The sequence below is a fragment of the Chiloscyllium punctatum genome, chromosome 44 (assembly GCF_047496795.1).
Source record: "Chiloscyllium punctatum isolate Juve2018m chromosome 44, sChiPun1.3, whole genome shotgun sequence".
Lineage (NCBI taxonomy): Eukaryota > Metazoa > Chordata > Chondrichthyes > Orectolobiformes > Hemiscylliidae > Chiloscyllium > Chiloscyllium punctatum.
The window spans coordinates 47,629,022-47,644,076 of record NC_092782.1 but is presented as its reverse complement, the minus strand read 5'-3'; the positions used below and the strand labels follow the sequence as shown (position 1 = coordinate 47,644,076).

Here is a 15,055-nt window from a genome sequence, read left to right as displayed (position 1 = left end):
TGTGGAAATCACTTGCAACTATTCAGACTAACATTTCCTTCTCCCGCCCACCCTAATCTTGTCTGAAGCCAATCGTCCCATTTAATTTCAGGAGAATTGAATTTTAATTGTTCAGTCCAGCCTATTCCAAAAAGCGTTCCACAAGTTATGTCCTTTCATAAAAAAGGAAATTGAAAGAAATCACCCATGCTTGACCCTATCCAATTACAATGATCAATGTTCATAAAACATCCCCCTCATGAGTTTAAAGAAGTCATTGGAGGCTGCTTTTCCAAATTAGAATGCCAATGATAACTGTTCTTTGAAATATTTCTTGCATCCTGTACAGCCATCAGAGCTCAAATACGACAATATTTTACTGAAGGTTACCCAAGCTCTTACATAAGGATAAATGGCTATGTATAATAATGGAAAAATGATGGGTTAGAAAAATTATACATTAACTCAGTCTTTCCTTAGTCCCAACTTCTTGTAAACAAAATGTTCAAGGTTTGATCTGCACTTCATACAAACATTACTTAACCTTGCTACTAATTCATCAGCTATTGTTTCAACACTCATTACTTTAGGTCCAAATACAAACTTGTAGATAATTTCCCTGAATATTGTCTGTTTCATCCTTAATTATTTGAGGGGGGAACATTTGAAATCTGGAGTACACAATTCCAATGATTTGCAACTTTAACTTCTCCTCATCCAAGTCCTATCAACTCATTATGTGGAAATTCCATTGGGTATTGGGGAGAGAGGAAGAGGAGAAAACCACAAAAATAAAAAGGCATGGTGCAAATCTAACTACATGGCCAGATCTGCAACAGCGCTGGATAACATTAAAGCATGAGCCTTAGCAAGTTCTTCCAGGCTGGTGTCTGTACCAACCCAAGGACAATATGAATCAAGTTACAGGACAGCTACCAAGCTATTGAAAATTCTTTAGCACTAAAATCAAGGTGCAGGATTTAAAGGGAGATACAAATTTTATTTTAAACAATTATTGACTTTATAAATACATTAGTGCCTCCAACACTGTACACCTAGTAAGCTAGTATAGTAAGTCACAGCTTCAAGTATTTTTAACCAGAGTTGGTAGTACGAGTTCAGTCCTTCCAAAACATAAATCATATTTAGATCAAAATCAGCCACAGCTGTTAAAATAGAATCACACTAATCTTCAGACAGACAAGGAAATTGTTCTTGTAATATACAAGTCAGCAATGTTTCAGAGAGAGGATTGGCTTACAGAATCTCTTCCAAAAAGAAATTTTTAAAGCGAGGAAACGAGCTCTATCCTTCCCCCAAATGTAGAACGTGAAAACAAGGGAACACACTGGAGAAAAGAACAGTGGGTCTTCAAACAGTGTTAAGTTGTGTTTGTCAGCTATTAACACCAGCACTGAGAAGCTCAATTCAAAACAGCAACAGCTCCCATTCCTGGAAGATTCCCAAGGCTTACTGGCTGCCAATAAGACCGAGTTGTTCAAGCTTTTGGAAAAAAAGTTCAGCAATTCCATTTCAGCACCCACTTTGAGATGGAGCAAAGAAATACATGGACATAATGATGAGGTAGACTACCACCAATGCTGTGCCTGTGGAGACAAATCAGTATCAAGATAAAAAAAAGGAAAGTCTCAACTCAAGGCAAAAGGATACCCTTTGCTACAGAATGGGAGATTATCTGCAGTCAACACCTTCACCAAGCATGAAGCATCCCTATGACTAAGCAAATTAGTTGAGCTGAATGGTCAGTTTGTCCACTGTAAATATGACAAGCTTGGTTCAGTTCCAGCATTGCTGAGGAACTCTGGTCTGAAACAGCAAGTCCTACCTCAAAATTCATTGATTTTAAGTACCTCAATTGGATATGGATTGAAAGGGAGACACTAACATGGTGGTAGTGTCACTAGATAAATTATTCCTGAATACCAGGTGATAGTTCTGGACAAAGATCAATTTAAATCTCAACATGGCAGATAGTGTAATTTGAACTGAATAAAAGCTGGCCTGAGGGAAAGTATGTAACCAGTGCCAAATGGTGGTAATTCCACAGACATTAATGTGCTTTAGGGAAGGAAAATCTGTCCTTACCTGCTCTGGCCTACATGTAACTTCAGACCCAAAGCGATGTGGTTGACTTTGGACTGCCTGCTCAGCCATTAAGAATGGGTGATAAATGCTGGCCCAACAAATTCAGTTTAGAATCACTGCACTCTTTAAGCTAACCTAGGATCCCACAGGCCAGGGCAATGGGGTCAACTCAATATTTTCAAATCCATAAACTTCCAGTTAGGCAACTATTAAATATGGCACAGGTTGAACAATGAAGTTGTTCCAAAAATGTGTTTTGGCTCAAGTGCAGAACATTTGAAAGTACTAGTGACATTTTAGTTGTTCTGTTGCCTCTAGTCAAACTGTCAACCGAGACACTTGAAAGTGTGCTCATTAAGATCAACAATCTGCAAAACCTTCCTCCAATAACTTTGGGGCAGGCAATGATTTTAAATAAAAACAAGGGTGTGAATGCATCACAACTCCATTTCCAAGTTGTATTCTATTGTGGAACGCAGAATGTCAAGATAACTTCTGGCATCAGAAGTTATTCAGAATAGGCAACTGCAGAGCTTATTGTTCAAGCCTAGTTATCAATCTTTGCAAACGACCAAAAGCAGAACCTACCATTCATTGGAAGTGTTAGTCCCACTCCATAAATCAGAGCACTGTCTAGGCTGACAGTTAACTGCATTACTAACACACATGTTCTTCAGTTGGGCTAGGACTTAATCTGCCCTCAGATCAATGCAAGAGATCCACCATTGCCATGTTGAAGATCAGGGGGGAAAAAAAAAGGTCTTTGTTCTTCACCCAGCATTACAAGTATTAACCAAAAGTATACACAGTGGCATCTTACTACACAAATTGGCTGGCACATCAAAATATTTAAATGGTACACAAAATGTTTGAGGTTCTGAAAAGTAGTATTGTTTAGAAATAAAAGTCATTCCAAGCTGTCCAAAAAGACTTGTATACTTGCACATCAATAGGACAGGCAGCACATCTCCATTACTAATCAGGCTGCAAATAAACATGTGCACACTGTCTTTTGTTCTGTTTCAGAACACCACAAGACAAAGTAAATGCAAAGACTATTATTGATCAAACATCTAATTGCAGTATTTGGAAAGACATGCAAGCTGATTCAGCTAAATACCCTTGCTCCCATTATGCAAATTGTATACTTCACAGATTCAGCAAGATAATCATATGTTTTAACTCCTCTGCAGGTCAAGAAAGAGAACCTACCCTGGAAATAGTCACACTTGCCATCCATAAAGATATAATTCATCAAGATGACACTGAATATTGATGCCCAAAGATGGAGATCACTGAAGAGCAAATTAAATCCTACAGGCTAAACAAAAGATAATTGTGTCAATATATGGGCTGTTAAGATTGGTACAACTTGGTACAATTTTAAAAAGAAAACATCCAGTCTTTTAAATACATTCTTGTAACTGAATGAAAGATTCACTCTCCCACTTTCCACCTCAACCTAAAATGCTAAACTCCCTCAGATTAAAAGTCCGACTCAGCTTTGAAAATATGAAATTCCTCAAAATAAATTTGTATTAAAAATTAGGGATGTTGCATTTAAGTTTCAGATTCCCTACAAGAACATCCTCTCAGTATCTCCCCTATCAACAGTCAAATCTATTTCAATAGGACCACCGCTCATCTCCAATGAACACAAGCCCAAAATGCGCAAACTCTGGTCCCTTATAAAACAACCCCTTCCTCCCAATAGGTCAGTCGAGTGAATATTCTCCAAACTGCCTCCAATAAGTGTATATTCTCTTCCCCATTCCCCCCCCCCCCAAGAAAGGAGAACAATAAGACTGTATACAATATTCTTGGTGTGGTCTGTGTCCTATAGTTTTAGGAAGATTTTCCTTTCAAATCACACTCCTGCAATATAGGTGAACATTCAATTTGCCTTCCCAATTACTTGCTACAACTGCATGCTTACTGTAATATATGCAATTTATCAAACATTTCCCTTTCACAAATCCATATCATCTCTGTCCAATTGCATTCAGAGATTTCTAAACATACTGCTCCTACCACCATTTTATGTGCCAAATGACAAAATAGTATTTTCTCTAATGACAGACTTTAGACTAACTAGCTTACAGCTTCCTGCTTGGTTTTCACAGAGTCATGTTATATTCAGAGTTTCCCAAACCTACTGGAATGTTTCCAGAATTTGGGGTAAGTTTTGAAAAGGTTACAACCAATGCATCCAAGATTCTAGGGTAGAGGCCATTAAGTCAAGCTGTCAAGACAGTTTTTTTTCCCCTCTCTCTGCTCCTTCCTCCAATTTTAAACATTAACTTGCAATGCTTCAATTCAGCAGGTAATTCTAGTGTTGGACCACATGCTGTCCCTCAGCAATACCATCCCTGTATCAAATCCCCTCCAAATTCAATCCTACTCTTTCCTATCCCACATCCCTTCGCAAATCTAATAGCTCCTATCCATAATATTACCAATCATCCAATATACAAGTTCTTGCACAGCCTTGTTCTTTGTTCCCTTCCTTTAGTTCTACATACTTCCACCGAATCTGGTTTTTTCTCCCATCTGCATTCCTATATACAATGCTTGGGGAGTTAAATACTTACATAAATGACTGAGAAAAGTACCAAGATTGGGATTTGCAGCATACACACTTGCACAGCGATGGAACTCCCAACTTCCAGGCTGAGGAAACAGATCAAGATGGATGAACCCAAATTGTTCAAACTGGGTTTTACAGTATCACATCAGGTCATCACTCCCCCTCTAAGAAACTTGCTTCCAACAGCATTGTTCTCTTTGCAAGATCATCCAGGGTTTTCATTAAATGATCAAGATAACTTTTTTTTAAAGTAACTGGCTATAAATTAGTTTTAATTTGATATGTCAAGTGTTATATTGGACTATATATTAAATGCTGCTTATGACAACAGACTGGATAATAAGCCTGGCAGCATTGTGGCTCAGTGATTAGCACTGCTATCTCACATCACCAGGGATCCAGCTTCAATTCTACCCTCAGGTGACTATGTGCAGTTCCTAAGTGCTCCAATTTCCTCCCATTATCCAAAGATGTGCAGGTTAGGTGGATTCAGCATGCTAAAAAAATGTAGTGTCCACAGACATGTTGGTTAAGTGGATTAGCCATGGGAAATGCAGGTTTTCAGGGATGTGCTTCACAGAATCAGTATGGACTCGATAAGCTGAATGGCCTGCTTCCACACTGTGGGGTTTCTTGATTCAGTAATTGAAGTCGTCACAGATTAGAAGCTGGTTCGTCTTCACTGGATTGTAATAATTGGTCAAAAGTGATTTGAGATAGTCTTATTCTTTGCAGAAGCTGCATATTGAATGGAAGCCCGTTCTCAGATTCAGAACAAAAAAAAAATTTACAGCCCAGGAACAGGCCCTTCGACCCTCCAAGCCTGAGCCAATCCAAATCCACTGTCTAAACCAGTCGCCCAATTCCCAAGCATCTGTATGTCTCTGCTCCCCACCTACTCATGCATCTGTCCAGACAGATCTTAAAATAAGCCTACCTTGCTTGCCTCTACCACCTCTGCTGGCAACATGTTCCAGGCACCTACCACCCTCTGTAGGGTAGTGTGTACCCCCCTTAAAAGCTTTTCACCCCTCACCTTGAAAGTGTGACCTCTCGTTATTGAATCCTTCACCCTGGAAAATAGCTTCTCTCTCTGTACCATATCTATACCCTTTATGGCTTTGTAGACCTCAAATCAGGTCCACCCTCAATCTCCTTTTTTCCTAATGAAAACAATCCTAACCTATTCAGCCTCTTTTCATAGCTAGCACCTTCCATACCAGGCAATATCCTTGTAAACCTTCTCTGCACCCTCTCCAAAATATCCACATCCTTTTGGTAATGTGGCGAACTGTAGACAGTATTCTAAATGTAGCTGAACCAAATGTCTTGTACAATTTTAACATGACCTATCAGCTCTTATACTCAATACCCAGTCTGATAAAGGCAAGCATACCATATGCCTTCTTGACCACTCTATCCATCTGTGCAGCAACTTTCAGGGTACAATGGACCTGAACTCCCAGATCTCTCTGCTAATCAACTTTTCCTCAAGGCTCTTGCGTTTACTGTACAATTCACTAGAATTAGACTTCCTAAAATGCATCACCTCACATTTACCTGGATTGAACTCCACCTGCCACTTGTCCACTGAACTCTCCAGTCTATATTTTCCTGTATTCTTTGACAGTCCCCTATGCTTTCTGCTACTCTACCAATCTTAGTGTCATCTGCAAACTTGCTGATCAGACCAACAGTGCCATCTTCCAGATCATTTGTGTATTACAAACACTAATCCCCGGGGAACACCACTGGTCACCTTTCTCCATTTCGAGAAACTCCCTTCAAGTACTTCTGTCTCCTGTTGCTCAACCAGTTCTTTATCCACCTAGCTAGAACACCCTGCACATCACGTAACTTCACTTTCTCCATTGGTTTACCATGGGGAACCTTATCAAATGCCTTACTAAAGTCCATGTATATGACATCTACAGCCCTTCCTTCATCTATCAACTTGGTCACTTCCTCAAAAAGAACTCTATTAAGTTTGTAGGCCAGTTAGAAGTTAAAGTGGCCTTACCATTAATCAGGAATCACTTTGTCCTGCTGGTCTAGTAAGCTGGGAGTACAGATCAGAGCAAGAAAAACTAAATTTCTGTTCCCCAATGCCCTAAAACCCATTTCCATCACCTCTCAGCATTTGGCAAAGAGGCTAGACCTCAAGTCAAAGATAAGATGGGTATAACATACCTGAGGCTGATGTTGTTCTGCAGAGCAAATTGGATTCCATTTACTATCTCAGGAAGTTCAGGGACCATCGCTAAGACTGTTACACCAAGGAAGTACTGTTTTAAAATTTTTTTAAAAAGTGATAATTAGAACGAAACAAAAAAGTTGCATGTTAATTTCAACACGTTCCTCCCAAAAACATTGCAAGAAAACATTTGAAGATAACTCCAAAACTCGCTTTCCATCATATGATTGCGCAGATTCTACTCAGTTCTATTTAATTTGGAGGAACAGAGGATTTTTTCCTTAAATTTCAATTCAGTCATAGTTTAATGTATTTTGCCATTCCAAGAAGGAATCCAAAGCTTAGCCTGTTCCAAATTCAGGCACGTCCTCACTGAACTTTTCCCCCAATCTAATAATCCTTTTACTAGTACTCTTTCACTAAATGGTGAAAGCAGATTCAATACCAACTTTCATAGAGGGAATTAAATGAAACGTGAAAGATTTGTATACAACTAAAGAGGAGAATGTGACTGAAAGACTAAGTAAGATACCTGACAAGTGTGATGGGCCAGTCAAACAACATCCCTTTTATTAAATAATGCACACTTAAGAGTCAGATGTACAGCATGGAAACAGACCATTCAGTCCAATCTGTCCATGTTGACCAGGTATCCCAACCCAATCTAGTCCTACCTGCAGCACTTGGCCTATATCCCTCCAAACTCTTCCTATTCATATACCCACCCAGATGCCTTTTAAATATTGCAATTGTATCAGCCTCCACCATTTCCTCTGGCAGCTCATTCCATACACGTACCACCCTGTGCATGAAAAAGGTTGCCCCTTAGGTCTCTTATTTACCTTTCCCATCTCACTCTAAACTGACGCATTCTAGCTCTGGAATCCACACCCCAGGGAAGAGACTGTCAATTTATCCTATCCATACCCCTAATTATTTTATAAACCTCTATAAAAGGTCACCCCTCAGTCTCTGACGCTCCAGGGAAAACAACCCCAGCCTATTTAATCTCTCCCTATAGCTCAAAATGTCCAACCCTGGCAACATCCTTGTAAATCTTTTCTGAACCCTTTCAAGTTTCACAACATCTTTCCAATAGGAAGGAGACCAGCATTGCATGCAATATTCCAACAGGAGCCTAACCAATGTCCTGTACAGCTACAACTTGACCTCCCAACTCCTGTACTCAATACTCTGACCAATAAAGGAAAGCATACCAAATGCCTCCTTCACGATCCCATCTACCTGCGACTCCACTTTAAAGGAGCTATGAACCTGCACTCCAAGATCTTTTTTCAACAACACTCTCCAGGATGTTCCCATTAAGTGTATAGGTCCTGCTAAGATTTGCTTTCCCAAAAATGCAACATCTCATATGCAACACTCCATCTGCCACTTCTCAGCCCACTGGCCCATCTGATCAAGATCCTGTTGTAATCGGAGGTAACCTTCTTCGCTGTCCACTACACCTCCAATTTTGGTGTCATCTGTAAACTTACTAACTATACCTCTTATGCTCACATCCAAATCATTTATATAAAAGAAGTGGACCCATCACTGATCCTTATGGCACTCTGCTGGTCACAGGCCCCCAGTCTGAAAAACAACCCTCCAACACCCTCTGTCTTCTACCTTGAGCCAGTTCTGTATCCAAATGGCTAATTCTCCCTGTATTCTGTGAAATCTAACCTTGCTAACCAGTCTCCCATGGGGAATCTTGTTAAACGCCTTACTGAAGGCCACATAGATCACATCTACCGCTCTGCCCTCATCAATCCTGAGTTTTTTGAAGGAGTAACAATCAAGTTTGAGACACAGGATTTCCCCCACACACAGCCATGCTGACTATCCCTAATCAGTCCTTGCATTTTCCAAATACATGTACATCCCATCCCCCAATTTGCCCACTGCTGACATCAGGCTCACTGGGTCTATAGTTCCCTGGTTTGTCCTTACCACCCTTCTTAAACAGTGGCTCTACGTTTGCCAACCTCCAGTCTTCCAGCACCTCACCTGTGACTATCGATGACACAAATATTGCAATAAGAGCCTCTGCAATCACTTCCCTAGCTTCCCACGGAGTTCAGGGTAACACCTGATCAGGTCCTGGGGAGTTATCCACTTTTATGCATTAAGACATCCAGCACCACCTCCTTTGTAATATGGACATTTTTCAAAATGTCACCATCTATCTCCCTATATTTTTTATCTTACTTGTCCTTTTCCACAGTAAATACTGATGCAAAATACTCGTTTAGTATTCCCCTCCCCATTTCCTGGAGGCCCCACACAAGGGCCACCTTGCTGGTCTTTGAGGGGTCCTATTCTCTGCCTACTTACCCTTTTGTCCTCAATGTATTTTTTAAAATCCTTTTGGATTTTCCTCTATTTACCAAAGCTATGTTCCTGTTTTGCCCTATTGATTTCCCTCTTCAGTATACTCCTACTGCCTTTATACTCTAAAAGGATAGTCTCTCTATTCTGTCTATATCTGACATATGCTTCCTTCTTTTTCTTAACCATACCCTCAATTTCTTTAGAATTCCAGCATTCCCTATACCTACCAGCCTTTTTCTCCCAAATAGGAAATACTTTCTCTGGACTCTCTCATTTCTGAAGGCTTTCCATTTTCCAGCTGTCCCTTTACCTGCAAACATCTGCCCCCAATCAGCTTTCGAAAGTTCTTGCTTAATACGGTCAAAACTAGCCTTCCTCCAATTTAGAACTTCAACTCTTAGATCCAGTCTATCCTTTTCCATCACTATTTTAAAACGAATAGAATTGTGGTCGCTGGCCCCAAAGTGCTCTCCCACTTCTACCTCAGTCACCTGTCCTGCCTTATTTCTCAAGAGTAGGTCAAGTTTTGCACCTTCTGTAGTAGGTACATCCACGTACTGAAATCAGAAAATTTTCTTGTACACACTTCAATTCCTCTGTCTAAACCCTTAACACTATGGCCGTTCCAACCCATATTTGGAAAGTTAAAATTCCATATTATATTCTTCCAGATAACACATCTCGTTACAAATTTGTTTCTCAATTTCCTGACTATTAGGGGGTCCATAGTACAATCTCAATAAGGTGATCATCCCTTTCTTCTCAGTTCTACCCAAACAACTTGCTTGGACGTATTTTTGGGAATATCCTCCCTCAGTACAGCTGTAATGCTATCCCTTATCAAAAAGGCCACTCCCCCTCCTCTGCCTCCTTTTCTGTCCTTCCTGTAGCATTTGTATCCTGGAACATTAAGCTGGCAATCCTGTCCATCCCTGAGCAGTGTTCCTGTAATTGCTAGGATATCCCAGTCCCACGTTCCTAACCATGCCTGGAGTTCATCTACCTTGCATTGAAAGAAGTGCAGTTTAATTGATCACTCCTACCTTGTTTTCTGCTTTGACCCTGCCTGCCCTGTGTTTGACTCACCTCTGTTCTCAGCTGTACCAGTCTCAGATTGATCTCTTTCCTCACTATCTCCCTGGGTCCTAACCCCCAACCTTACTAGTTTAAATCCTCCCCAGCAGCTCTCGAAATTTTCCTGCCAGTATATTAGAACCCTTCCAATTTAGGTGCAAATCAGTCCTTGTACTGGTTACTTCTACCCAAAAAAAAAAAAGAAAGATTCCAATGATCCAGAAGTGCTAATCCTTCTCCCATACACCAGCTTCTCAGATGGATGCATGACTGCTCTATCCTCCTGCCCTCAACCACCTCAGCGCTGGGAGTAACGCAGATATTACTGCTTTTGAGAGCCTCCTTTTTAACTTCCTGCCTAACCCTAATCTCCCTTCAGAATCTCAACCTTTTCCTTATGTCGCTGGTTCCAATGTGTACAAATACCTCCTGCAGGACCCTCTCCCCTCTTGAGAGCATTCTGCACCCTCAGACATCCTTGATCCTGGCACCAGGGAAGCAAAACACCATTCTGATTTTTCGCTGCTGGCTACAGAAATGTCTGTCTGTACCTCGGATTAGATAATCCCCGAACACAAAATCGATCTCTTGGAACTCGACGTACCCCTCATTGCAATAGAGCCAGTCTCAATACCAGAAACTTTACTGTTCGTGCTACATTCCCCTGAGAATTCATCACCCCCACATATTTTCCAAAACAGCATACTTGTTTGAAATGGGGATAGCCACATGAACCAGAAGACAATGCAAAAGTATTGTTTGCATCAGGTAAACTTTGTACAGCAGCAACAGAGCCAACCTGGGGCTTCCTGTTGCATATGGCTAAACTTGCCCTCACCTTGTCCCATCAACAATATCCATAAAAGTGAAAAAAGAAATAATAGTGCTATCTACTCATTGAAAAGAACATGGAGACAGCAATACAGTGACTTACTGATGAGATTGCAGAGTTAGACAGCAATGGGTTAATGTGCTCAGACACCAATTCTGCACAGGCAGACATGAAAACAGTAGCTACAACGAGCAGTACCACAGCTCTCCATCGTGACCAGTGAATGACAACATTGTGGCTGTGTCCTGAAACTGAAGAGACATCAAAATTTAGTCAACTGAAAACATCCACTGTTATCCAATTCATCTCATTTGCTTCAATACAAATCAATAAGCCTGTTTCTGCACAATGGTCCCCTTCTGTCCATTCTATGACAACAAGAAGAGTCAAACTCAATAGATATCTAGATAAATATGGAAAAACCATGTGAAGTGCACTTAACACAAGTTAGACTATAGAAACAAAGCTCTTTGAAGTGAACGAGGAGACATTTAACAATCAGTCCTCTTGCAAATACCAAGATGATGTTCAACAGTTATAGGGGTTCTTGGAGCTCTACTGGAAACAAAGAAAACCACACTGCACCATTGGGACAAACTGTAAACAAGATTGCTCAAGTCTGCTAATGAATATCAGGAGTTATAATGGAATCCTTAATTTCAGTTCAATGGTACCTGCCACATTAACACTCAACTGGTTTTAGAACAGGTTTGAGTGTGAGGGAAGCCAAGATGGCCCAGGAATCAGCTTTTGTTGGAAATAGAGATTGGGAAAAGACCCTTTGGCTCTGAATTATCAGTGCCAGGAAATGGTTTCTGCAGTGAGAGAATGGAACAGTATACAAACAGGGTAGGTTAGAGCCTAAAATACAGCAGTCAGTTTTGTCACTAAATTACAGCAAATGTGACTGCACTAGAGAGAGCACAGAATGAGGGCCTGGCTTGGACTTGAGAATTCTATTGGTGTAGAAATATTGGACAAGGTGGGTTTTTTGGGAACAGATGCTACCAAAGGGAAACCTAATTAACTGTATAAACTGAGTCTAGATAAGATGTTTCAATCTGCTCTATTGCCCTTGGTTAAGGAGTTTCATAATCTATGGACTTAAAACAGATTGTAGAGTGACTTAGAAGGAACTCCAGGGGAAAGTATTTTGTCTGCAGGGTGGTACAGGCAGAACCCTCACCATGTTTAAATATGTACATTTAACATTCTTTTGGTCATGCAGTTATGGGCTTCACTGAATAGGCCAGCATTCATGACTCAATCCTAATTGACCTGGAGAAGATGGTGATGTGGTCGTCTTGAACTGCTACAATTTTGTAATGCAGAGACACCCAGTGCTCTTTGGAAGTGTTCCAGAACTCAGTGAAGGAATAAAGACAATTTGAATTTGTGGGATTATGAAAGGTAGTTTGGGAGAGAGATTTTTTAAAAATGCAGATAAACAATCTATTTGAAGAATAACAACTTCACATTTTTTTGAGAATTTATTTTGAACTCATTCTCTTCTATTTGAAATAACAAGTCATATGGGACACTTGGAAGGTGACATCTTCCCAAATCTCACTCAGTCCACTGCAGGGGCAAAAATTAAAAAAAAGTTACAATTTAAACATCTAATTACCTATCCCAAGCAAGTTCTCGGGTGGTTGGTAATGTGGTAGCATAGGGATGCTTTCTCCATGTTATAACATGTTACCTTTTTAAAAAATCAAGCAACTGAGGGGGTCAGGAGAAGTTTCACTTACGATGGCGGTCACTAATGTGAATATCATAGATGTGGTTGTGAGTTTTCAGTGCAAAGACAAGACCAATCACATACGATGCAGGCAGAAGTATCGAGACAGTGTAGATAAGGGGCCTGCAGGAGGGATAAGGAAATATTGTTCAGGGTTACAAGTAGAACATAGAACATAGAACATAACAGCGCAGTACAGGCCCTTCGGCCCTCGATGTTGCGCCGATCAAAGCCCACCTAACCTACACTAACCCACTATCCTCCATATACCTATCCAATGCCCGCTTAAATACCCATAAAGAGGGAGAGTCCACTACTGCTACTGGCAGGGCATTCCATGAACTTACGACTCGCTGAGTGAAGAACCTACCCCTAACATCAGTCCGATATCTACCCCCCCTTAATTTAAAGCTATGCCCCCTCATAATAGCTGACTCCATACGTGGAAAAAGGTTCTCACTGTCAACCCTATCTAACCCCCTAATCATCTTGTACACCTCTATCAAATCACCCCTAAACCTTCTTTTCTCCAATGAAAACAACCCCAAGTGCCTCAGCCTTTCCTCATAGGATCTTCCTACCATACCAGGCAACATCCTGGTAAACTTCCTCTGCACCCGTTCCAGTGCCTCCACATCCTTCCTATAGTATGGCGACCAAAACTGCACACAATATTCCAGATGCGGCCGCACCAGAGTCTTATACAACTGCAGCATGACCTCAGGACTCCGGAACTCAATTCCTCTACCAATAAAAGCCAGTACGCCATATGCCTTCTTCACTGCACTATTTACCTGGGTGGCAACTTTCAGAGATCTGTGTACATGGACACCAAGATCCCTCTGCTCTTCCACAGTAGTATGATCGCAGGTGACGCTTTGGTGACAATTTATACAAAACAAAAGTTGTAGCAAATCCCACCCTGGTCACCTTATTGTAAGTCTTTTACATCATGATTATGACAACTTGCTCGCTCTGCATTTAAAATTCACTTAATTTCTGCACTCCCTCATCCAATTTCCATTTGCAAACTAACAACGGTCAACTTACAAAGAGTATTCATTCAGCACATGGTTCCTCCCACCACCCGACTGTACCAGATAGGAGTGAACAAGACCCCAAAGTGTTACTGAACACATGTACTTACTGGACATGACTGTGAAACAAGGCATTCTGCAGCTGAAAAAGGAGGAAAATAAGAAAGGGCAGGTGGAGAAATAATATTAAAATCAGCAAGGATGCAAGACTTTCAATTCCACTTTAACACAGCTATATTGAAACAAGAACAAAAAAAAAGGACAGACTCAATTCACCTACTGATTGGACTTTGTTCTTGCAGCACTGGACTGCAACAAAATCCTAGCCCCCATTATCTGAGCTGGAAGGCACTTTCTACAATCATGGAAGCTCATCCTGGCTTTGTTTCTCAAAGTTGCATGGAATATCCAATGAAAAAGGAAGATATATGCTCCTCATACAAAAACATATCCAAATAACAATAAAATAAAAAATTTGGAAGTGGGGTCCCAAAGACAAGCTGTATCAATACCATTTAACTTCACAGTCCGAGTAATTAATTGAATTTTTGTTATCTCTCTCATGAAGTAGTTTCTTTCACATCTTAAAAAAAGGTTCAATGGAGTGCGTAGAGATTTAAAACAAAAGGAACTTCTTATCCAGTCCTGGACCTCACCACAAGGCATCAGCTGCAGCTCCATTCCTGCCTGGGAGTCAGGTTCATCGAATCCCTACAGCGCAGAGGGAGGCCATTTGGCCCACTGAGTCTGCACCAACCCTCCAAAGAGCATCCCACCTTTACCGTTCACTCACCCTTCACACCCCTGGACATTGGGGAAATTTTGCATGGCCAGTCCACCCAACTTGCACACCGTTATGGGAGAAAACTGCAGCACCCATAGGAAACCCAAAGAAACATGGGAGAACATGCAAACTCTTCACAGGAAGACTGTTGAAGGCTGGAATTAATCCCAGATCCTTGCTCTGCAAAACTGAGGCAACCATGCTACCTACTGTGTCACCGTGCTGCCCCATCTGGACTTAAGTCCAACTTGAGTCTAGAACCTGTAAAGTATTCCAGTGCAATGTTGAGGAACTAGGAGATTCTCCAGGGTAACTACTGGTGGCCAATAATTGCAGGCTGTGCCATCCACATCACATGAATGAGAAAGATCTTAGGGATGAAAA

At 40.9% G+C, this 15,055-nt stretch overlaps 2 protein-coding genes across 8 annotated transcripts in view; one reads left to right on the top strand and one right to left on the bottom strand.

The window, feature by feature from the left end:
• klhdc10 (kelch domain containing 10) overlaps positions 1-3,436 on the top strand; it is a 43,981-nt gene extending 40,545 nt beyond the window's left edge. Inside the window, exon 11 of the transcript XR_011955315.1 lies at positions 3,279-3,436. The gene's annotated coding sequence lies outside the window, so the exon portion shown is untranslated. The remainder of the gene's footprint in view (positions 1-3,278) is intronic.
• The window catches only part of cax1 (cation/H+ exchanger protein 1), a 62,685-nt gene continuing 48,588 nt past the window's right edge, over positions 959-15,055 (bottom strand). For all 7 annotated transcript variants that reach the window (XM_072562851.1, XM_072562852.1, XM_072562853.1 and 4 more), the window contains 7 exons: positions 13,998-14,029; positions 12,861-12,973; positions 11,212-11,360; positions 6,863-6,957; positions 4,677-4,755; positions 3,298-3,406; positions 959-1,586 (listed from right to left, as the gene is read on the bottom strand). In XM_072562851.1, coding sequence (XP_072418952.1) covers positions 1,513-1,586; positions 3,298-3,406; positions 4,677-4,755; positions 6,863-6,957; positions 11,212-11,360; positions 12,861-12,973; positions 13,998-14,029 — 651 coding nt within the window. In that variant the 3' untranslated portion in view covers positions 959-1,512. The remainder of the gene's footprint in view (positions 1,587-3,297; positions 3,407-4,676; positions 4,756-6,862; positions 6,958-11,211; positions 11,361-12,860; positions 12,974-13,997; positions 14,030-15,055) is intronic.